We start from the raw sequence: 23,176 nt of genomic DNA, 5'->3' as shown, positions 1-23,176 counted from the left end.
CATACCCATAACAGAAACATCTGCAAATTCATGACCAGTTCTCAGCCTTGCCTCCCAAGAGACTCACAGGAAACAGCAGCCACACAGAAGCACACTGCTGTGTGTAACTCCCACCGGCCAGCCTTCCTCAGCTGCCTCATCAGACTGAGAGTAGCTTTTTTATAAGAAGAGCCTTGAATCCAGCCCACTTTACAATAATTACTGAAGGCCATCCCGTTACCCATCTAAACTTGTGACATTCCTCACAAATGGCTGTGACATAGCTATCAGGACATAAATGCTGAGAACCGCAGCACAGACAATTCTATAAATGACCTCTTCAAGAGGCAAGACAGTGTAGAATCTCCTTATGGTTATATGTTACCATTAGTGTCAGTAAAACTATACCACTAAAATGCAGCGTCATTTAAAAAGACAGGTTATAGCGCTGCTTATCTTCCCTGAGAACATTGGAAAACAAATTGTCAGAGACTTCTTAAAGCTGAGGAAATCTATTGGCAAGCCCCAGAAAACCAGTGAGTGTCTAGAGAAGTGGGACTTCATTAAATAAACATTGTGTAATAACAGCACATCATTTTTACTATAGTATACTGCTCACAAAAATTAAGGGATATTTCAAAATGAATATGAAGTGATAAAATATCCCCTAATTTTTGTGAGCAGTATATATTATACTATAACAAACTGCCAAAAATAAATTTTAAAATCTCAACAGTATCCCACTTTTTTTTTTTCTTTGAAGCTATTATTTTGGCACAAATTCCCAATAAGAATAGGGCTGTGAAATATTCACTCTTACCCTCAACATAAGGTCCTTCTTTTGGATGCTCACGGACTCTTAAATTGAAGGTTTTGGATGACTTCCGCCTAAGTAGATCTCTCACACGTTCATTATAAATCTCTAAGTAGCTAAAAATTTTAAATAGAACTGAATTCAGAAAAATGACTTCATATATTAATAATAACATAACAACAGCAACATGCATTTATGGGTGTTAACTATGCATCAGGTACTATGCTAAACCCTCCACATGGACTATTTTATTTAATCCCAACGATAATCCAGAGGTGTTACAATTATTCCCATTTGATACATAAGGCCAGGGGTAGTCAACCTTTTCATACCTACCGCCCACTTTTGTATCTCTGTTAGTAGTGAAATTTTCTAACCGCCCACCAGTTCCACAGTAATGGTGATTTATAAAGTAGAGAAGTAACTTTACTTGATAAAATTTATAAAGCAGAGTTACAGCAAGTTAAAGCATATAATAATAATTACTTATCAAGTACTTTATGTCGGATTTTCGCTAAATGTGGCAGAATAAATCTTTATAAAACAACTTACTATAGTTAAATCTATCTTTTTATTTATACTGTGGTTGCTCCGCTACCGCCCACCATGAAAGCTGAACGCCCACTAGTGGGCGGTAGGGACCAGGTTGACTACCACTGGTCTACGGGGTAATAAAACGATGAACTGCTAGTTTTGGGGCGACAATAGCAGTCATAAACTGCCCGCCAGATCGGGCAGCGGGTGTGGACCCGCGGTCAGGTACCTGGCCACTCACGGATGTGGGCCAGGTAGTCGCAAAAGAGGTCGGGTGCGGTCCCAATACAAATACCCTGTAACAGAGTCTGACCGCTGTCTGATCTTGACTGGTCAACAGTTAGTCGATTAGTATGTAATCGTGACTCCTTTTGGTTGCTCCGCTACTGCCCACTATGAAAGCTGGAATGCCCACTAGTGGGCAGTAGGGAACAGGTTGACTACTACTGCATTAGGCAATGGAGGTTTGGAGTGATTTAAACAACCTGTCCAAGGCTATCATGAGAACTCCTGATTGCTATATCTGTCCTCAAAACCAGTAAACAGATGGGCTCCCAGAGAGGTTTAATTTTAAAGAGGAAAAAACACCTCAACCATGCAGACTTAAAGATTAGATTTATAATGATTTTACCAACTTATAGAAAAACACATACCTTACTCAGATAAAAAAAAAAATAAGGTAAGTGAACTTGGTACACAAGTAAAAGTCAAAAGCTCACTCCTTTGGAGCAAAGTATTCAAAATTTAGTGTTTCCTTTGGGTGAGGGGTATGCAACATAAAAAAAGAAAAAAAAATTAAGTGTTTCTGACCAAGCTGGGCTATTTCCACCAGCTTCCCGAATCCTAATTCAAAGTGTACCCAAGAAAGTCATTGAAAACAAATGTGTCTTAAGCTGTATATCCAACTACCATGGTCCAGGAGGGAATGAAGGCAGACTCTCCCTTCAGAACCCAAAGGCTTCATCCATTCCTGGTGAATAACAGCAAGCCCCTACCAAGCTCACACCCACTCAGGCCACAGGCCCTACCTGACTTCTGCGCGAAAAGATGCTTCATCCCATCTAGTGGTTTCATTTATCCGACTGAAGAGCCCTTCACATATCCGAGGTATCAAGCCACAATCGCCCTGAAGCAAGGAAGAGGAATGGCGACAAGTGTTACTTGAAACAAAAGCAGCTGATGACTGTGGAGCTGGCTGGAATGGACTTACACTCAAGGGCCCCACGCCAACCCCAAGGCTCCCAGTCGGGACCCGAGACACATCATTTACTCCTGCAGACCTGCATCCTATGCTCTGAAGTATGAGGATTTAGATTTCTAATTTCTACACACTAAGCTTATGGTCATATATAGTTATCAGCTATTAGTCAGAAATCATGCTTTGCAAACATAAGAAAACTTATTCTCTAACTTTCAAACAAGACCATCTACAGCTATAGAATGAATGTTAAAGTTCTGATCTAGTCAAATGATCAAAGAAGGTAAAATGTACACTGGACAGAAAAGAAACACAAGGAAACCTCAGCAAAGCCTCAAAATAGCTAATAATTGTCTTAAAAGTAAGGTGATAGAACAGCACTGAAATATGCAGGGTACTCCACTGTTGGGCAAATAAGTTTGTAAAATGTGATTTTTATGTTTGCTCACTTTTACTGTTAAAAATGGCCACCCAGATATGTGATCTGTGCAACTGCTAATTACCTTCCTGCTTGGGAAGAGTCATTGTTATGCTAACGTTGCTGGAGGAGGGGTTTCGCACGAACAAGTTTTGAAGGAGAAGAAAGAAGCCATGTTTTTGCAGTTTGTGAGGAGAAGGAGAGGAAGATGGAAGCCAAGATGGCACGGTGCTGAAGGAGAAGCCAGTTTGTGCAGAGACGGGGAGGGAGAAGATGTACAGATGGGGAACCAGAGGTGACTGAGCCGGTGGGGGCCTTTGATTCTAGCAAATCCAGATGTGTCAGTAGCTCTGTAAGCTCTGAATGAGCGGGTTTTGAAGCCCTGTGTGTTTTTACTAGCCTGCTGGGTGCGAGGCTAGAATAAAGGAATGGCCCACCAGTTTTTTGGCTCCGCAGTTTCTTTACTGTCTGCCCGAATCTAATGGGAGCCTGCAAGGGAACGGCGGCAGCGAGAGCCGCGAATACGGGCCCTACACCCGCCTTTGTTGCACTACTCCCTACACCGGCCTTCCTCGACAGGAAGAGCTTCATACATTATATCACTCATACAACGTAGGCATAATCAGTCATTTTCCTGTTTCGGTCAGCAGCACTAACAAGCTGATGAACATCAGATGATACGAAAGGTAAGGCAGAATGTTGTTAGAAAACCGAAACCTCAGAGCTTCGAGGTTTTCTTCTGAAGTCCATCTCCGTCTTCACTCAGTCCCCCACCCAAAACATAAAAGCATCACCACAGCTTTACAAGACTTTTTTCTTTATACCATTAAATCAGTACCAATTCTTATCAAGGAAAAATAAGCCTTTCACCATATTTTTGGTTCTGATTTTAAAAAATAATTTTAAAAAAATATACAAATAATACTCAACTGAGCAAACATTTGTAATTTATGAGTGTTTTATAAATGTTTAACTTCCCTAAAATAGCTCCGGGGAACTGTAATTTTTAGTTAGGGTTTCTTTTTCCAGAGGCACAGTAGGAGAGTGGGAAGAGAAGTGATGATAACAGGAAGTGCATGTTTGTTCCTCCCTGTTTACTCTCCGCCACCTCTCAGCACCCAGGACTCTCTGCACGGCATCTACCTCCTCACCACGTCCAGGAAAAGCCTGCAGTGAGTGGCCGGGACACCTGTACTGACATACTTTCCCCTGGAGTGACCGAGCCTCTGGTACAGCACTGCCGCTTCCAGGCGCCGCCAAGCCAGCAGCACTAAAGACACCGCTGCACCACCAGCAGGGAGCCGGCGACCCTCAGCCAGGTTCTCCATCTGGGACATACTGCGGGCCTGACATTTCACCACGACATAAAGAAAAGTAAAACAGCCAGCACTATCCAGAGCTGGAGGAAACCCAGATGAGAGAAAGATCCTGAACTAGTGCCTAGTTTGGACTCCTCCATACCTTAGGGCAAATATAACTTTAATGTCTGTTCATTTATATAGCATGACTACTAAACTCTGCATGCTATGTTTATAACCATATACACTCAACATAAACTTTATAATTCTAACCCTTTTTATGTATTTGTTGGATTTATGTAGTACCTTTCTACCAGAGTTAGATATTTTTTTAATATATTTTTCACAGGGAAAAATGTTTTGAATAATTTTAAGAAGAGAGTTCAGAAATTTTATTCAAACGGGTGTGTTGGCAGAAAAAATAATAAATTACTTGAGGGCCCAGCATATTTTTGATAAGATTATAAGCCTTTAAAAATGGAAAATGAACTGAGACTTGCATCCATTATTCATGCTTATAAACTTAAAACTGTTCCTAATTTAAAATCTCTCAAAGGAGATTTAGTCCAACTTATTACTGAGTTTTATCTTACTGCTAAAGAATGATCAGAACATGAAAAGCAAGTTAGCACAGACCAAGCAGATAGAGACAATTGAGAGAGAGAGAGAGAAAATGGAAAGTTTTCTTCCCATACAGAGTAAGCAACGTACAGAATTTCCCATCATGGTGTACGACTTTCCCGACCCCGTCTGACCATACGCGAAGACACAAGCATTGTAACCTTCAAATGCAGACTTCACAACATCTGTGCCCAGGGTTTTGAAAACCTGAAAGCCAAAAAGAAGAAAACACAAAAGATACAGTTACCATGGATCTTAATAAAAGACCTTTCAGTGTTGACAATATTCTTGACTGCCATTTTGATCTCCTAAGGATTACACCACATAAATAAACCACTGCAGAACTGTTAACAACAGAATATATGTCTATCCCAGTTTTTAATGAAAAGGAAACTTTTTTAAGCAAGCAAAAAGCAACCCCCCCCTCCTTTTTCCTACTTACATTAACAAAAAAAAAATCCTTAAATGTAATAATATAAACAAGGCAAAATGACAATCATGTACCTTTTCAGAATTAAATAAACCTATAAAGGTACTCATTCTATCAGAGCTTCCAGACACTAAATATTTGAAACCTGAAAGTCACTGCAGCCAGAAGTTACTGCCGGAACTTTGCCAAGCCAATGCCATCACCACCATGAGTCCCTGGAGGGGGACAGAGCAGGACGGCTGGGCTCCCAGAGTCAGCGTCCAGATGCTTCTTCCCATTTGGATACTTGCCCAAGATGGAGAGGGCACGAAGGCATGCCACGTGGGCCTGTGTCCATGCCTGATGCACCACATCACTGCAGCGGGACAAGCTGGGGTGAAGGACAAATACTTCACCCAGAAAATGATGTAAATGAGGTAACTCAAGATGCGTGGTCATCCTAGTTACATCTAAGTGGGTGTAAGGGGACAAAACCAAGCTTCCCAAATCCCACAAGCTTCCTGCTGCCCCTGCCCTCTCAGACTGGCACATCTAAGTGCACATACAGCACTCCCCTGCTTTAAAGCAAGGCACTGCAGCAGCTGAGACTTCAAAGGCAGGGAGTGCAATCAGGTTCTCAGTCAGGGCCAGAAAAGTGAGGCTGTGCTTTGTGGAGTCATCACAGATCCCGGTGGGAGCCTCATCAACCCCTCAGGGGTGCTCAGACCCATCAGCTGCCCTGCAGGGACCCAGGGCCCTCTGGCCAGAACAGCCACCCATCCCTGGTACTGACGCAGCCTGTCACCCATGGCTGAGATGAAAACACAGCCAGCTGGACTTCAGCTTTCTTCAGGCACCATCTCGTCTCCTCCGTCTCATCAAAGATTTACAAATCGTCATTTCGATGGAATTATTTCCACAAATGACCGATCTCATTAAGTCTGAGTTAATTTTTATTTTAGAAGCTGATAGTTTCTGATCTTATTATCAAATTCTGATGACAACTCTCAACTGTAACAGGGGCTCACACTGCAGTCATTTATGGGGCTGCATAAAACACTACAGGGCCAGTATCATCACTGCAGGCAGTTCTCAGGGACAAGGGGCAGGGAGCAGAGGGCAGGGGGCAGAGGGCAGGGGGCAGAGGGCAGGGAGCAGAGGGCAAGGGCAGGGAGCAGAGGGCAGGGGGCAGAGGACAGGGAGCAGAGGGCAAGGGCAGGGGGCAGTGAGCAGAGGGCAGGGAGCAGAGGGCAGGGGACAGAGGGCAGGGAGCAGAGGGCAGGGAGCAGAGGGCAGGGAGCAGAGGGCAAGGGCAGGGGGCAGAGGGCAGGGAGCAGAGGGCAGAGGGCAAGGGCAGGAGGCAGGGAGCAGGGGGTAGGGAGCAGAGGGCAGGGAGCAGAGGGCAAGGGCAGGGGGCAGAGGGCAGGGAGCAGAGGGCAAGGGCAGGGAGCAGAGGGCAGGGAGCAGAGGGCAAGGGCAGGGGGCAGGGAGCAGAGGGCAGGGAGCAGAGGGCAGAGGGCAAGGGCAGGGGGCAGGGAGCAGAGGGCAGGGGGCAGAGGGCAAGGGCAGGGAGCAGAGGGCAGGGGGCAGAGGGCAGGGGCAGGGGGCAGTGAGCAGAGGGCAGGGAGCAGAGGGCAGGGGACAGAGGGCAGGGAGCAGAGGGCAAGGGCAGGGGGCAGGGGGCAGAGGGCAGGGAGCAGAGGGCAGGGAGCAGAGGGCAAGGGCAGGGAGCAGAGGGCAGGGAGCAGAGGGCAGAGGGCAAGGGCAGGAGGCAGGGAGCAGGGGGTAGGGAGCAGAGGGCAGGGAGCAGAGGGCAAGGGCAGGGGGCAGAGGGCAGGGAGCAGAGGGCAAGGGCAGGGAGCAGAGGGCAGGGAGCAGAGGGCAAGGGCAGGGGGCAGGGAGCAGAGGGCAGGGAGCAGAGGGCAGAGGGCAAGGGCAGGGGGCAGGGAGCAGAGGGCAGGGGGCAGAGGGCAAGGGCAGGGAGCAGAGGGCAGGGGGCAGAGGGCAGGGGCAGGGGGCAGTGAGCAGAGGGCAGGGAGCAGAGGGCAGGGGACAGAGGGCAGGGAGCAGAGGGCAAGGGCAGGGGGCAGGGGGCAGAGGGCAGGGAGCAGAGGGCAGGGAGCAGAGGGCAAGGGCAGGGAGCAGAGGGCAGGGAGCAGAGGGCAAGGGCAGGGGGCAGGGAGCAGAGGGCAGAGGGCAAGGGCAGGGGGCAGGGAGCAGAGGGCAGGGGGCAGAGGGCAAGGGCAGGGAGCAGAGGGCAGGGAGCAGAGGGCAAGGGCAGGGGGCAGGGAGCAGAGGGCAAGGGCAGGGGGCAGGGCACTGGGTGAGCAGACTGAGTCGCAGAGGTGGATCTGCACCCAGGACCTTCTGACCCAAAAGCCTGTGCATCTAAAGGCTTCAAAGCCACAAGTATTCCCACACACTCGATATCAACCACAGACCCTGTCCCACCTGAGAGGACGCTCCCCTGACAGACTTCCATGAGGAAACAGGAGCCAGGAACCCCAGGGAGACACAGGGACCAGACCCTCAATTTGAGGTGTGTTTGAGAAAAAATGCTAAATACTCCTTCAATTCTCTCTGATTAAACAAAGTTGTACCATTTCACAGCATGCCAGTCGGTAGGAAGACCAGCCTTCCATCAGCTTCCCACAGAACAAAGGAAGGAGCTTCCTCATACTTCTGTCTGGCTAAGCAAAGTCATGGGAAATATCATATTTCAACCAAACCCGAAAGTTTTCAAAATGAATTTCTTCCCTGGGGTTAAAATTCACACCCACCACGTTGCTCCGACTTTATTTTCCACAAAGCTGACCCAGCAGGAGTTCTCTGACAGATGGCAGGGTGGCCAGGACAGCAGAACAAGCTGAAAAACGCAGGTCTGGAGGCACTGAGACTGGGCGTGGCTCAGTCTCAGCTTCAAGTAGCCCGCCCAAAACTGGCCTGGGACCCTGAGAAGCAGCCAGACACGCCCACTGCCCGAGGTCCCTGGCAAACCCAAACTAAGGCTGCCCATCATGGCTCCACCAAGGAATATCCACCATCATCTACCAAGCAAGGGGGTGGGGGGGTGCTTTAGGGCACTCCCCACTGGCATCAACCCCCACTGAGCTCCTGACCTGGCCAGGCTATCCAAAAGTTACACTGCTACTTGTCTGCGCAGACTTTAAAGCTGATTTCCAGAGAAAGTCAAAGTGTCACAGGGCCTCACTTGAGGGGAACTGCCCACAAGAGGGCACCATTAAAACAAAGACTCTTCCATCTAGCTTGTAATCCAGAGTACAGGTTGAATTAAGAAACAGTTGTGTGAGATCAAAGCTTCCCTTTGGAGTTTGGAAGAATCATTAAGAAAATTAGACCTTATCTAATGGTCTTTCATTGATATGAGTTTAGTTTTAAATAGCTGATTATTTTCTAAATCAAAAATTAATTTGGGGCCCTGGCCGTTTGGCTCAGTGGTAGAGCATCAGCCTGGCGTGCAGAAGTCCCGGGTTCAATTCCTGGCCAGGGTACACAGGAGAAGCGCCCATCTGCTTCTCCACCCCTCCCCCTCTCCTTCCTCTCTGTCTCTCTCTTCCCCTCCCACAGCGAGGCTCCATTGGAGCAAAGATGGCCCGGGCGCTGGGGATGGCTCCTTGGCCTCTGCCCCAGGCGCTGGAGTGGCTCTGGTTGCAACAGAGCGACGCCCCAGAGGGGCAGAGCATCGCCCCCTGGTGGGCAGAGCGTCGCCCCCTGGTGGGCATGCCGGGTGGATCCCGATCGGGCGCATGTGGGAGTCTGTCTGACTGTCTCTCCCCATTTCCAGCTTCAGAAAAATACAAAAAAAAAAAAATTAATTTGGAAAAAAAATTAATTTGGAAAGAAGAAACATTTGTGGTCATCTTACTTGATATTTGTTTAATATTAAAGGAAATTTGACTTCAACTATAGTAACAGGCATGATATATTTTCTCAAGATGTCTTTGTTTTTAATGAAATTTATTGAGGTGACATTGGTTAATAAAATTATATAGGTTTCAAGTGTAGAAGTCTGTGATATATCATCTGTATATTGCACTGTGAGTCCACCACACAAAGGTGTAAGTTTGCACCTTCCCTTGTTTCTGTCAGCTCAGTTCCTGTGCCAACTACGCAGTGTGAAAACTATGGTCAATATTTGAAATTGCAGCCACTTTTAGAACAACAGCTATTAAAGATGAAGAAAGATTACCGCCCTGGCCGGTTGGCTCAGCGGTAGAGTGTCGGCCTGGCGTGCGGGGGACCCGGGTTCGATTCCCGGCCAGGGCACACAGGAGAAGCACCCATTTGCTTCTCCACCCCCAACCCCTCCTTCCTCTCTGTCTCTCTCTTCCCCTCCCGCAGCCAAGGCTCCACTGGAGCAAAGATGGCCCGGGCGCTGGGGATGGCTCCTTGGCCTCTGCCCCAGGCGCTAGAGTGGCTCTGGTCACGGCAGAGCGACGCCCTGGAGGGGCAGAGCATCGCCCCCTGGTGGGCAGAGCGTCGCCCCTGGTGGGCGTGCCGGGTGGATCCCGGTCCGGCGCATGCGGGAGTCTGTCTGACTGTCTCTCCCCTTTTCCAGCTTCAGAAAAAATATAAATAAATAAATAAATAAATAAATAAATAAATAAATAAATATAAGATTACCTTTTCTTTAGCAGTGTTTTAAAATTAGGTATTGTTTCTGTATCTATGATGATTTTACTAACATGTGGTTGTATTAGAAAATAGTGTTTACTAATGTATCTCAAGGCTCTTTTTGATTTTGTAATTTAATTGAAGAGTCTCAGATTGTTTCAGAGTCAAAGAACTCAAAGGACCTGAGAAGAGCTGCTGCCCATATACCTGAGTCACAAAAATCACCCTTATCAGATGAAAGCTTTCACAATCAAAAACTAATTTTAAGTTCTGGACATTTATTTTTATCTTCCAAAAGAGCAAAACTTGTCCCTGCTTTCTCACGCTTGACTCTTGAAAATGTCATCTGTTCCGAAAATAAGTTCTTTCCATTACCAAACATTTACAGAGTGTCTTCAGTACACCAGGACACACAGTCACACACCACTCCATTCTCTGTCCCTGGGCTTCCCCTCAGCAAAGCCCTCTGTCCCCAAAGGCCTCAAAGTCAGGTTAAATGGGAGGGGGGGGATGCAGCTGCTCGTTAGGTAAGTTAGAAGTGGAGGCCTTCGCGGCTCCATCCATCCTCTGTTGAAGACATTCTAAAGACCGTGCAGTGAACTGGCTTTTTCCCTTAACCAATTGCCTCATACTAGCCACTTCTTTCCCATTGCCATATTAAAGCCCAAACTGGATTGTGATATCTAGAACATTCAATTCATCCCCAGACTCCTAGCTACCAACACTGATTAATCCAATCACCCAAACACCAAAGTCATCTTCACTCACTCACTCATTCATTTATTCATTCCCCAGGGCTGCCCACCCCACCTGTCATGGGGAACACACCAAGTCTCTTCTTTTGTACCCTATTATCGGCCCCAGGGTCTCAGCTCTGCTACTACCAAGTCCATTAGGTCTATGGACGTGAGCAAGTGATTTCAGCTCAGAGTCTCTTCAACAACAGCAACAAAAAAAATGCAGCAAACGTCAACCTCATTTGGTTATTTGGTTCGTGTGAGGATCAAGTGAGATAGTGTACACGGGCACCAAGCACAGCTGACACCAACTCAAAGGTGATCAGCCCAGGTTCCGCTCCCCTCCGGGCATCTTTCTCACCAGGCACCTCAGCTCTTCACAGCTCCCAGCCCTGTTGTCCTTTCTATTTTCCCTGATGCTGGATCAACACCTTCAGGATGCACTCACTCCAGTCCTCTCCTGGGAACAACTTCTCCAAGGTTACAACCTATCTCATGCCAACATTTACAGCGCCTTAGAAAGCCAGTCTCCTCCTCAATCATTTCTACAGTAACTAAGTTTCTCAAATGTTAAGGTGCACATAATAACCTGGGGATCATGCTGAAAAAATGCAGTTTCAGATTCAGCAGGTATGGGACAGGTCCTGAGAGTCTGCATTTTTTTTTTTTATTTAGACAAATTTAACAGGGTGATATTGGTCAACCAGAATACATAGATTTAAAGAAAACATCTCCACATCATTTGGAAAGTTGATTATGCTGTATACTCATCACCCAAAGTCAAATCATCTTCTGTCACCCTATATTTTCTCTTTAAGCCCCTCCCCTTTCCTCATCCCCCTCCCTCTCCACCCTCCCCATCCCCCTGGTAACCACTGCACTTTTATCTATGTATATGAGTCTCAATTTTGTGTCCTACCTATATATGAAATCATACAGTTCTTAGCTTTTTCTGATTTACTTATTTCACTCAGTATAATGTTATCAAAGTCCATCCATGTTGTTGCAAATGATACTATGTCATCATTTCCTATGGCTGAGTAGTATTCCATAGTATATACCTATGTACCACATCTTCTTTATCTAATTCTTTATTGAAGGGTATTTTGGCTGTTTCCATGTCTTGGCCACCATGAACAATGCTGCAATGAACATGGGGGTACACATGTCTTTACATACCCATGTTTTCAAATTTTGGGGGTGTATACCCAGTAGAGGGATTGCTGGGTCATATGGTAGTTCTATTCTTAATTTTTTGAGGAACCACCATACTTTTTTCCATAATGGTGTACTACTTTACATTCCCAACAACAGTGAATGAGGGTTCTGTTTTCTCCACAGCCTCTCCAGCACTTGTTATTACCTGTCTTCTTGATAATAGCTAATCTAACAGGTATCTCATTGTAGTTTTGATTTGCATTTCTTGAATAGCTAGTGATGATGAGCTTTTTTTCATATATCTGTTAGCTATTTGTATTTCTTCTTGGGAGAAGTGTCTGTTCATGTTCTCTTCCCATTTTTTTATTGGATTGTTTGTTGCTGAGTTTTGTGCATTCTTTATATATTTTGGATATTAGCCCCTTATCTGAGCTGTTGTTTGAAAATATCTCCCATTTATTTGGCTATTTGTTTTGTTGACAGTTTCTTCTGCTGTGCAGAAGCTTCTTAGTGTGATGTAGTCCCATTCATTTATCTTTGCCTTTACTTCCCTTGCCTTTGAGGTCAAATTCATAAAATGTTCTCTGTTGCCAAGGTCCATGAGTTTAGTACCTATGTTTTGTTTTATGTACTTTATTGTTTCAAATCTTATATTTAGGTCTTTGATCCATTTTGAATTAATTTTTGTGCAAGGAGATAAACTGTAGTTGAGTTTCATTCTTTTGTATGTGGCTTTCCAGTTTTCCCAGCACCCTTTATTGATAAGGCTTTCTACATTGTGTGTTTTGGCTCCTTTATCAAAGATGATTTGACCATACATATGTGGTTTTATTTCTGGGCTCTCTATTCTGTTCCATTGGTCTGTGTGTCTGTTTTTCTGTCAGTACCATGCTGTTTTGATTATCACAGCTCTGCACTATAATTTAAAGTCAGATATTGTAATGCCTCCAGCTTCGTTTTTTTCCCTTAGGATTACTTTGGTTATTCAAGGTTATTTATGGTTCCATATAAATCTGATGATTTTTGCTCCATTTCTGTAAAAAATGACATTAGAACTTTGATTGGAATTGCATTAATTTTGTATATTGCTTTGGGTAATATGGCCATTTCAACTATATTTATTCTTCCTGTCCAAGAACAAGAAATATTTTTCCATTTCATTGTGTCTTTTTCAATTTCCTTTAATAATGCTTTATAGTTTTCAGTATATAGGTCCTTTACATTCTTTGTTATATTTATTCCTAGGTATTTTAATTTTTTTGTTGCTACTGTAAAAGGGATTTTTTTAGTTCTTTTTCTGAGGTTTCACTGTTGGCATATCAGAAAGCAATAGACTTCTGTATATTAATTTTGTATCCTGCGACCTTACTGTATTGGTTTATTGTTTCTAATAGCTTTTCTGTGGAGTCTTTGGGGTTTTCTATATACAGGATCATATCATCTGCAAAAAGTGAAACCTTTACATCTTCTTTCCCAATATGGATGCCTTTTATTTCTTTCTCTTGTCTGATTGCTCTGGCTAAAACTTCCAGCACTATGTTGAATAGGAGTGGAGAGAATGGGCAGCCTTGTCTTGTTTCTGACTTTAAAGGAAAAGTTTCCAGTTTTTTACAATTTATATGTTAGCTGATGATCTGTCATAAACAACCTTTATTATGTTGAGGTATTTTCCTTCTATATCCATTTGGTTGAGTGTTTTAAACATAAAAGGATGTTGTATTTTATCAAAAGACTTTTATGCATTTATTGATAGGATTATATAGTTTTTGTTCTTTGTTTTGTTGATATGGTGTATTAGTTAATTGTTTTACATATGTTGAACCATCCTTGTGTTTCTGGGATGAATACCACTTGACCATGATGAATTATTTTTTTGATGCGTGGTTGTATTTGATTTGCTAGTATTTTGTTTAGGATTTTTGCATCTGTATTCATTTGAGATATTGGTCTATAGTTTTCTTTTTTTGTGTTGTCCTTACCAGGGTTTGGTATGAGGGTATGTTGGCCTCATAAAATGTGTTTGGAAGTATTGCTTCTTCTTCAATTTTATGGAAGACTTTGAGAAGGATAGAAACCAATTCTTCTTTGAATGTTTGGTAGAATTTATTAGTATAGCCATCTGGCCCAGGACTTTTATTTTTGGGGAGGTTTTTGATAGTTGTTTCTAGTTCCTCCCTGCTTATCGGTCTGTTTAGGCATTTTACTTCTTATTGATTCAGTCTAGGAAGATTGTAATGTTCTAGGAGTTTATCCATTTCTTCTAGATTGTTGAATTTGGTGGCATATAATTTTTCATAGTATTTTGTGATAATTCTTTGTATATCTAGATATCTATGGTAATTTCTCCTCTTTTATTTTGGATTTTGTTTATATAGAGTCTTTTCTCTTTTTTCCTTAGTGAGTCTTGCCAGGGGTTTGTCAATTTTATTGATCTTTTCAAAGAACCAGCTCTTTGTTGATTAATTTTTTCTGTAGTTTTTCTGTTCTCTATTTCATTTATTTCTGCTCTAATTTCTATTATTTCCTTTCTATTGCTGGTTTTGGTTTGACTTTGTTCTTTTTCTAGTTAAGATGTGATGTTATGTTGTTTAGTTGGGCTCTCTCTTCCTTTTTCATATAAACATGTAATGATAAGAACTTCCCTCTTATTACTGCTTTCGCTGCATCTCAGAGATTGTAATATGTTGTGTTTTCATTTTCATTTGTCTGTATATATCTTTTAATCTCTTCTTTTATTTCTTCTTTAATCCATAAATTTTTTAGAAGTATGTTGTTTAATTTCCACATTTGTGTGTGTGTGTGTTTACTTCTTTTTTGCAGTTGAATTCTAGTTTCAAAGCCTTCTGGTCACAGAATATGCTTGGTATAATTTCAGTCTTTCTGATTTGTTGTTAGTTCTGTGGCCCGACATATGGTCTATTTTTGAGAATGTTCAGTGTACACTGGAGAAAAATGTATACTCTGACGTTGTGGGATGAAATGTCCTATAAATGTCTATTATGTCCATTTATTCTGGTGTTTCACTTAAGGCTTTTTTTTATTGATTTTTTTGTTTGGATGAACAATCTAGAGCCATCAATGGTATATTAAGATCTCCAAGTATGATTATATATTTTTTTGCTTTGCACTTTTTGATCAGTTAGTAGTTGTCTTATATATTTTGGTTCTCCTTGGTTTGGTGCATATATATTAAGAAGTGTTGCCTAACTAGGTGATAGTGCAGTGGATAGAGCGTCAAACTGGGATGCAGAGGACACAGGTTCGAGACCCCAAGGTCACCAGCTTGAGCACAGGCTCATCTGGTTTGAGCAAAGCTCACCAGCTTGGACTCAAGGTCGCTGGCTTGAGCAAGGGGTTACTTGGTCTGCTGAAGGCCCTCAGTCAAGGCACATATGAGAAAGCAATCAATGAACAACTAAGGTGTTGCAATGAAAAACTGATGATTGATGCTTCTCATCTCTCTCCGTTCCTATCTGTCCATCCCTATCTATCCCTCTCTCTGACTCTCTGTCTTTGTAAAAAAAAAAAAAAAAGGAGTGTTATGTGTTCTTGATACAATGTCCCCTTTATCATTATGAAATGTCCATCCTTGTCTGTGGTTACCTTTGTTGTGTTGTAGTCAGCATTGTCAGATATGAGTATGGCTACACCTGCTTTTTTTGGATATTATTTGCTTGGAGAATCATTTTCCAACCTTTCACTTTGAATCTATTTTTATCCTTGTAGCTTAGATGTGTTTCTTAAAGGCAGCATACTGTTGGGTTTTGCTTCTTGATCCAATCTACTACTCTGTGCTTCTTTATTGGTGAGTTCAATCCATTTATATTTAGTGTAAACATTGACACTTGAGGATTTCCTATTGCCATTTTATATACTGCTTTCTGAAAGCTTTGTGTCTTGTTTAGTTCTTTTTGGTTTTTCCGTCATTTGTTTTTGTTTGGTGGTATTACATACTTTTATCTTCTGTTTCTTCTTTTTTTAAGCTATGTGTTTCAGTAGTGGCATTTTCAGGGGTGGTTACCATTAGGTTATTAAAAGAAAAATTATCATATTTATTAAGAGTCTATTATCTCATGAGTACTTCTACACTCCATCCTCCTTTGTTACTGCTGATCTTTATCCTCTCCCCTTTTATGTTATTGTTGTCATAGATTATCCTTGTTTTTATTGTGGTTTTGTTAAAAAAAATTTTACTTGTAATTTTGTCTTATTTTGTTCTTTGTATCTGGTCAGATAACCCCCTTTAGTACTTCCGTAGTGGGAGTTTTCTGGTGATAAATTCCCTCAGCTTCCATACGTCTGTAAATGTTTTCATTTCCCCTTCATATCTGAAGGATAGCTTTGATGGATATAGTATTCTTGGTTGGTAGTTCCTCTCTTTAAGTACTTTAAATGTTGGAGTCCACTCTCTTCTTGTTTCTAAAGTTTCTGCTGAGAAATCTGATGATAGCCTAATGGGCCTTCCTTTATATGTTATATCCTTCTTCTCTGTAGCTGCCTTGAGAATTCTTTCTTTGGCATTGATTTGTAATAATTTCATTATGATGTGCCTTGGAGTAGGTCTGTTTGGGTTGAGGTAACTTGACATTCTGTTTGCTTCTTGGATTCAAGGCTCTCTTTCAACAGGCTTGGGAAGTTCTCATCAATTACTTGTTCAATATGTTCTCCATTCCCTTTTCCCTCTCTTCCTCTTCTAATATACCCATTATTCTTATATTGCTCTTACTGATGAAGTCAGACAATTCTTTCAGGGCTTTCTCATTCTTTTTTTAATTTGTTAGTCTCTCTCTTCTCTCTGTAGTATCTCTAGTTGCCTGTCTTTAATATCAGTGATTCTCTCCTCTATCTGGCCTGTTCTATTAGCTAAATTGTTACCTCATTTTTCAGTTTGTGTATTGAGTTTTTCATTTCTGTTTGGTTCTTTTTTATAGTTTCAATTTCCTGGGTGAAGTACTCTTTTTGTTCATTAAGTTGTTTTTTGAGCTCACTAAATTGCCTTTCAGTGTTTTCTTGTATCTTATTGAGTATTTTTAGAGCTTCAATTTTGAATTCTCTGTCATTAAGCTCCAAGGTTTCCATGTAATTGAGATTTTTTCCTGGATATATTTCATCATCTATCTGAGCTACATTTCTGTCTTGTATATCCATACTTAATTTCTTTTTCCTTGATGGCATTTGCAGGTAGTATTGTTAATAACATCGATAAGAGGTAATTATTCCTTTTTCTGGCAGGGGGCACTGCACTACAAGATTTGCCTCTGCGAGATTCTTGGGTGATCTGCTAAGGCTTAGCTGTTGCCTTTGTAATGATGCAGGCAGGGTCCTTGCGTTGGAAGGAGGGGTTTTTTGTTAGGGCTTTGCAATATTATGGCACCAGCACTGGCTGATCAGAAGTTCTCCAGGGCTCTCCCCCACATCCCAACAGAGCAAGGGATCTAGTATCCGAGTGTCCCTGCCTCTCACAGGAGAGAGCAACCTGGAGACCTAGTGGGGGGGGGGGTGCCAACACCACTGTTCTCACAGCAAGGGGAGGAATGAGGAACCAGGAGGCTGGGGTGGCAGAGTCCAGTCCCTCCTCTGATACCACTCTAAGCTCTCCAAGCACAGCCCTGGGTAGGGCAGGGGCTGTGCCCCACAAGCCGGGTCTGAGCTTCAGGAGCTGTTGAGGCAGAGATGGCAGATCAGGGGCTTCCCACACACACACACTAAACTCCTTCCAGCAAGCCAGTGACCAAGCTTCAAGCTTCAGAGGCGGTGGCATGCAGATCCCAGATCAAGCGCATCTGGTGCCACAAGGCTAAATTGTGCCAGTCAGGTGGGCAGATCAAGCACACCCCAGTGTCCTGTGGGCTGATTTCCACAAGCTATTCGCCCACAGTTCTTGGGAGTGTGCCACTGGCTTTGTATGTGCCCCATGCCTGAAATAGCTCAGCCCTGCAATCACAGGTGCAGCAGACGCCTGGAAGCGGCCCTGCTCCCCATTCTCGGTCATCACTCCTATCTCAGCTCCTTCCCCCCAGACTCTCCACTTCTCCCAGCTCCTCCGGGTCTGAGACAAAGCCTACGCCAACAGTGCCTCCCTCCCTCCGTCAGGTCCGTGAGGAAGGAGACTCAGTCCGCTGGTATTTCTTTTCTTCTGTGCTTTGGCCTGCCTTCTTGCACAATCATAACTTTGTCTATCTGGTGTGTGTATATTTCAGGTTCATCTAAGTTTTTATTCTCTGCATATAGTTGTAGAATTTGTTGAAATTTCAAGGGGAGAGATGAAGAGTATATCTCACGCTGCAATTTCTCTCCTTGAGTCTGCATTTCTAATATGTCCCCAGGCCATGACAATGACTTCAGCACATGGACACATCAAATTCCAAGAACCCAGACAAGATGCCATCGCATGGACAGGCTGGACTTCTTATTCTTGTTTAAACACGGGAAAATATGAAGCACTTGTCAGCCAAGATGCCCAGTCATAAAGCCTGTGTCCCCCCCCCACACACACACACACACTAGAGCAGTGGTTCTCTACCTGTGGGTTGCGACCCCAGCAGGGTCGCCTAAAGCCATCGGAAAATACATAATGTATATCAGGTATTTACATTCCAAATCATAACTGTAGCAAAATTACAGTTATGAAGTAGCCACCAAAATTATTTTTTGGTTTGGGGTCACCGCAACATGAGGAACTGTATTGCGGGGTCACGGCATTAGAAACGTTGAGAACCACTGCACTAGAGCTTCCTATATCCCCACTCGGCACAAACACCCTCTTTGACCCAAGTAGAGAAATACCCTTATCCTTCTGCTTATATAGAATGTCAATATACATTAGTCTGTCAGGAGGATCTTTGAGTCTGTTTTTATCTGCCCATGTCATAGCTACATTTTGGACCGTAAAAGCCTACAGCACAGGTTTTTGGACAAATTCCAGCTTTACTTTAGGTTCTATAAATATTTTGGGTAAAATACTCTTTCTTGCTAGAGTTTTTCTTTCTAGAACCTATAATGATCCATGCAGAGGAGATGTAACTTGTGTTTGAAGTCTAACTCTTAGACGTCTGCACCGCAGCAAGACTCAAGGCTAAGTGGCTTATTTGCCAAGATTGGCAGCACATAAATGTCCCCCAAAATGCTTTGTTTGCAGAGATCCTTCAAATACTAGTGTCCAAGTTGTGAAACAAAAGTTATGATCATCATGCTTAGAGGTTAAAAATAAAATCAAGTTTTTGGAATTGAATTCTCAGGCTGAAGATACATGGTGATACCAACCAAAATGCTAAGTCAGGAAAGACTAATTGTATATAAATTATATATTTTTAAAATTAGATGTTTTAAGAGCTCTAGGGTAGGCATGTTTTTCCTCAATATGAAAATAAACCAAAATAAAGATTTTGAAAATATCTTACCATTTCTTGTGAAACATAATCTGGACTTTTTGTATCAGCAGAATAAAAAGAAAAGTCATAAGTGAAGGTCTTGGTCCGTTCTCTTCCTGAGTCTCCGGTCCCTCCTTCTGGTATCTACAGAGATATGATTATAATAACACTAATATAAGAACTAAAAAGTACTGTCAGTTGAAAAGTGATCTAATTTTAAAATTTTTAATTATACATCCTGACTGGTTGGCTCAGTGGAAGAGCATCGGCCTGAAATGTGGATGTCCTGGGTTCAATTCCTGGTCAGGGCACACAGGAGAAGTGCTCATCTGCCACCCCTACCCCACTCTCTTCCCCTCCTGCAGCCATGGCTCAATTGGAGTGAGTTGGCCCGTGGGTGCCAAGGATGGCTCATGGCCTTCACCTCAGGTGCTAAGAAGAGCTGGATTGCTGAGCAACAGAGCCCCAGATTGGCAGAGCATTGCCCCATAGTTGGCCTGCCAGGTGGATCCCAGTCAGGGCACAGGCAGGAATCTTTCTGCCTCCCCTCCTCTCACTGAATAAAAAAAAATTTTTTTAATAAATTCTTTTTAATTGTAAAAAATATACAGCAATCGCCATTTTTCATATTTACATCTTAAGCATCATTTAGTTCCTTCCTGACCTTTGGCCACTCCCCTACCCCATCCCTGCTGAAAATAAATAAATTCAGGGTCAGTCTATGATATGACCCAAGGCTACTTACTTTCCTGGACTTTTTATCATGATTACTTTACAGGAACCCAACACTCCAACCAGGCTATTTGATCCTGTCTTCAATGTTTTTACTGTTCCCTCACCCAACTCCACTAGAGTTGGGGTCTGCACAACTCCAGGGGGAGCTATTCACATAGAACCTGACATGACCGAGTCCACCAGAGCTGCGTGACTGTGTGGCCCCACTAACAACTCCAGAGGAGGTGTTTCCTCTTCCATGAAGCTTCCCTGGGGCACTCCACCCAGAAGTCCTTCCGCCCACCTGAGAGACTAAGCACCCCCATGACAGCATGTTATTTCAAACGTTTGCGTGTATCTTGTCTACCTTGCTCCACACCTCAATTGAACCAAAACCATATTTAAAAATCTCCCTATGCCACCAACGCCTCCCACAGCTTCCTGGACACATGCTGAATAAATTCAATGAGCATCATTATTTTTGCAACATAATTCAGGTACTATAAACAGAAATCTTTAAGGTTCTTATTATTAAAATGTTAAAAGTCTAGGTGCACATTCTGGTTACATCAGTCGAGGAAATGTTTGTACATCTCAGAAAGCAGCAGAGTAATCAAGGAATATAGATTCCACTGTGCACAAAGAAAGGAGGTCTCTCACTGTTCAGTGCACACAAGTTTTTAATGATTAAGCTTTCAGCATAGTACTGTGAGTATTCAGAGATACCTGAAGCAGAGCAAAGCAAAGGCCACTAATGCAACAAGATGCAGGAGGTCAAAGAAGGGAAAGCGAAGCATGGGTCAGACAGAGCTAGAAGGTACAAGGATCGCAGTCAGTGGGGAAAGGATGACACGCCACTAGAGAATGCCACAGGCAAAGGGACACCAGAGCCTCAAAGGAGGCCTATCAAATTATCTAGGGCACGACCCAGCTGGAAGACAGGAGCATTCCCCAGCTCCTATCACTGGAGATCAAGTTGCACCACTTTGAAATTAGACTTCAAAGTGTCCAGTCCCTTGAGACACAAATTAAGAGAAACCCAACCTGACCCGAGAAGGACCTGCTCTTGACCATGGCGCAGCAGACCGCAGAAAAGCAAACCTGTAAGTTTTTGGCAGATATCTAAGCAGAAAGGGGATGAGTCCACAAAGCACGTGATTTCTTCATCATTAATTTTACACCCTAATTTCCTCCCCAAGTAAAAAGTGTTCAGGGACTTAACAAATTCACTGATCAAAGAAACAAGTAGGATATTTTAAGTGCAAAAGGAAGAACTTGCCATCTTGGAAAATTATTCTTTCCAATTATATTTTCAAAAAGAAAATCCAGTGTTTTCATTTTTCATCCCCTGAAGTTTGAATAATACCAGCTCCTCTTGAAAAGTCTGTAAACATTATTTTCATTAAAAATAACAATAAATGTAGGTCCAAAGTTTATTTATTAATGCACAAAATGCAGTCAATGGCCAGTCTAAGAATCCACGACAGGACACAGGATAAAATGCCTGGGTCTAGATTCAGCCAATGAGCTCACGCAGCAGAGCTACAGCTTGGGTCTGGATCTCAGATCAAATAAACCAGGATGGGAGAGGAAACGGAGTACCGACCCTCTTGCTTTGTGACTGAGCCCAAGTCGAGGGCAAGCTGACAGGCTGAGCTGAGTAAGGAGGAACCGGGAGGCCGATGTTGGCTCAGCCACGGGTCACTGTAACATGCCTGGGGCTCCGGGAAGGGGAGCAAGGCCAGGTCGCTACTTGCCTTTAAGTTTGTGATGACTGTTTTGCTTTTCTCCATTTGAATGATGAATTTGGCTTCCAAGTCCTTTTCCCTGCAACACAAATAATTCAGTTTGGTTAGGAGATAAAAGATTTTTACCCCCAAAAATGTGTTATTTACTTTTTACATTTGGAAGTTTGTTTTTCAATGAACCTGAAGCACAATCGCTGATACCACTTCCTCCCAAATCCTTAATACAAACATGAACACACACAAAACAGATGCCACCATTAAAAACTAAGACGGACAAGCATTGTGCTGTTCAAAACCTAGAAACGATTCTAACTGTAAGTCAAAAGAGTGTAAATGCAATGACAGCAACCGCGAGGGCTGTGAGTCATAGCACTGCGGCCCCACTCAGCTGCGCAGAGAAAGCAGGCGTCACCCCTCCACCCAGGACACGAGCTGAGAAGGAACCTGGAGTGAGGGGTCACAACCAAGTGCTGCCTCTGGAAGTGGCCAGGGCACTGCCCCCTCTGCCCGCCTTCTTTCTATATCCATTCAGAACAGGAAGTCAGGAGGAAGCCTGAGAAGTACAGCTCTAGACCAGGGGCAGTCAACCTTTTTATACCTATCGCCCACTTTTGTATCTCTGTTGTTAGCAAAATTTTCTAATCATCCACCGGTTCCACAGTAATGGTGATTTATAAAGTAGGGAAGTAACTTTACTTTATAAAATTTATAAAGCAGAGTTACAGCAAGTTAAAGCATATAATCATAATTACTTACCAAGTACTTTATGTCGGATTTTCGCTAAGTTTGGCAGAATAAATCTTTATAAAACAACTTACTATAGTTAAATCTATCTTTTTATTTATACTTTGGTTGCTCTGCTACCGCCCACCAGGAAAGCTGGAACACCCACTAGTAGACGGTAGGGACCAGGTTGACTACCACTGCTATAGAATAAATGACCATATCTACACAATGGAGTGTCATGTCACTGAGAAGGGGAATGAAGCTCTCTCTACATGGAGCGCAAGCCAGGATCTCCTGTGACGTGGGAATGCAAGGTGGAGGACAGGTTAACGGGATGCAGCCACTTGTATTTGAAGGTAAGAAAGATAACTCAAGTGTTTTTCAAAAAGCTATGCATGGGAAAAAGAAAAAAAGAAGAAAATGTAGTGGAGGGGACAGTAATACAGTAATAAAACCTAGATTTCTAAAAAAAATAAATAAAATAAAAACTTTTATCTGTAAATCATCTTTAAAATGGTGAAAATAATTTACCCAAAAATGAAACAAAAGTATACAATTTAATTTTATAAGAGTTTATTAACCCTTTTGAGTAGTACGAATGTTCACGTACATCCTCACTCGAAGGGTTAACAAAAAACTCACCACTCAAAGGATTAAGAGTTTATCTGAGCCAAACAGAGGATATGCCTGTAAGCAAGAACTCAACAGACTTCCAAAAAATTATATTTTAAAATAACCTAAAATGCCAACTTATAAATTGAAGCAAATAAACCTAACCATGTACTGCACAGTAAGAAACAATTTCAATTATGCCTGC

General features: G+C 43.0%; 1 protein-coding gene across 4 annotated transcripts in view; it reads right to left on the bottom strand.

Annotated features, from left to right (window-relative positions):
• Positions 1–23,176, bottom strand: part of KIF16B (kinesin family member 16B) — a 354,538-nt gene that overhangs the window by 288,735 nt on the left and 42,627 nt on the right. For all 4 annotated transcript variants that reach the window (XM_066387102.1, XM_066387103.1, XM_066387104.1 and 1 more), the window contains exons 3-7: positions 21,643–21,712; positions 19,202–19,315; positions 4,953–5,069; positions 2,356–2,453; positions 800–909 (exon numbers count right to left, since the gene is read on the bottom strand). In XM_066387102.1, the coding sequence (XP_066243199.1) occupies positions 800–909; positions 2,356–2,453; positions 4,953–5,069; positions 19,202–19,315; positions 21,643–21,712 (509 nt within the window). The remainder of the gene's footprint in view (positions 1–799; positions 910–2,355; positions 2,454–4,952; positions 5,070–19,201; positions 19,316–21,642; positions 21,713–23,176) is intronic.

Source organism: Saccopteryx leptura, chromosome 5 (assembly GCF_036850995.1).
Source record: "Saccopteryx leptura isolate mSacLep1 chromosome 5, mSacLep1_pri_phased_curated, whole genome shotgun sequence".
Classification (NCBI taxonomy): domain Eukaryota; kingdom Metazoa; phylum Chordata; class Mammalia; order Chiroptera; family Emballonuridae; genus Saccopteryx; species Saccopteryx leptura.
The sequence above is the reverse complement of the archived record's forward strand: the minus strand, read 5'-3'. Positions and strand labels throughout refer to the sequence as shown.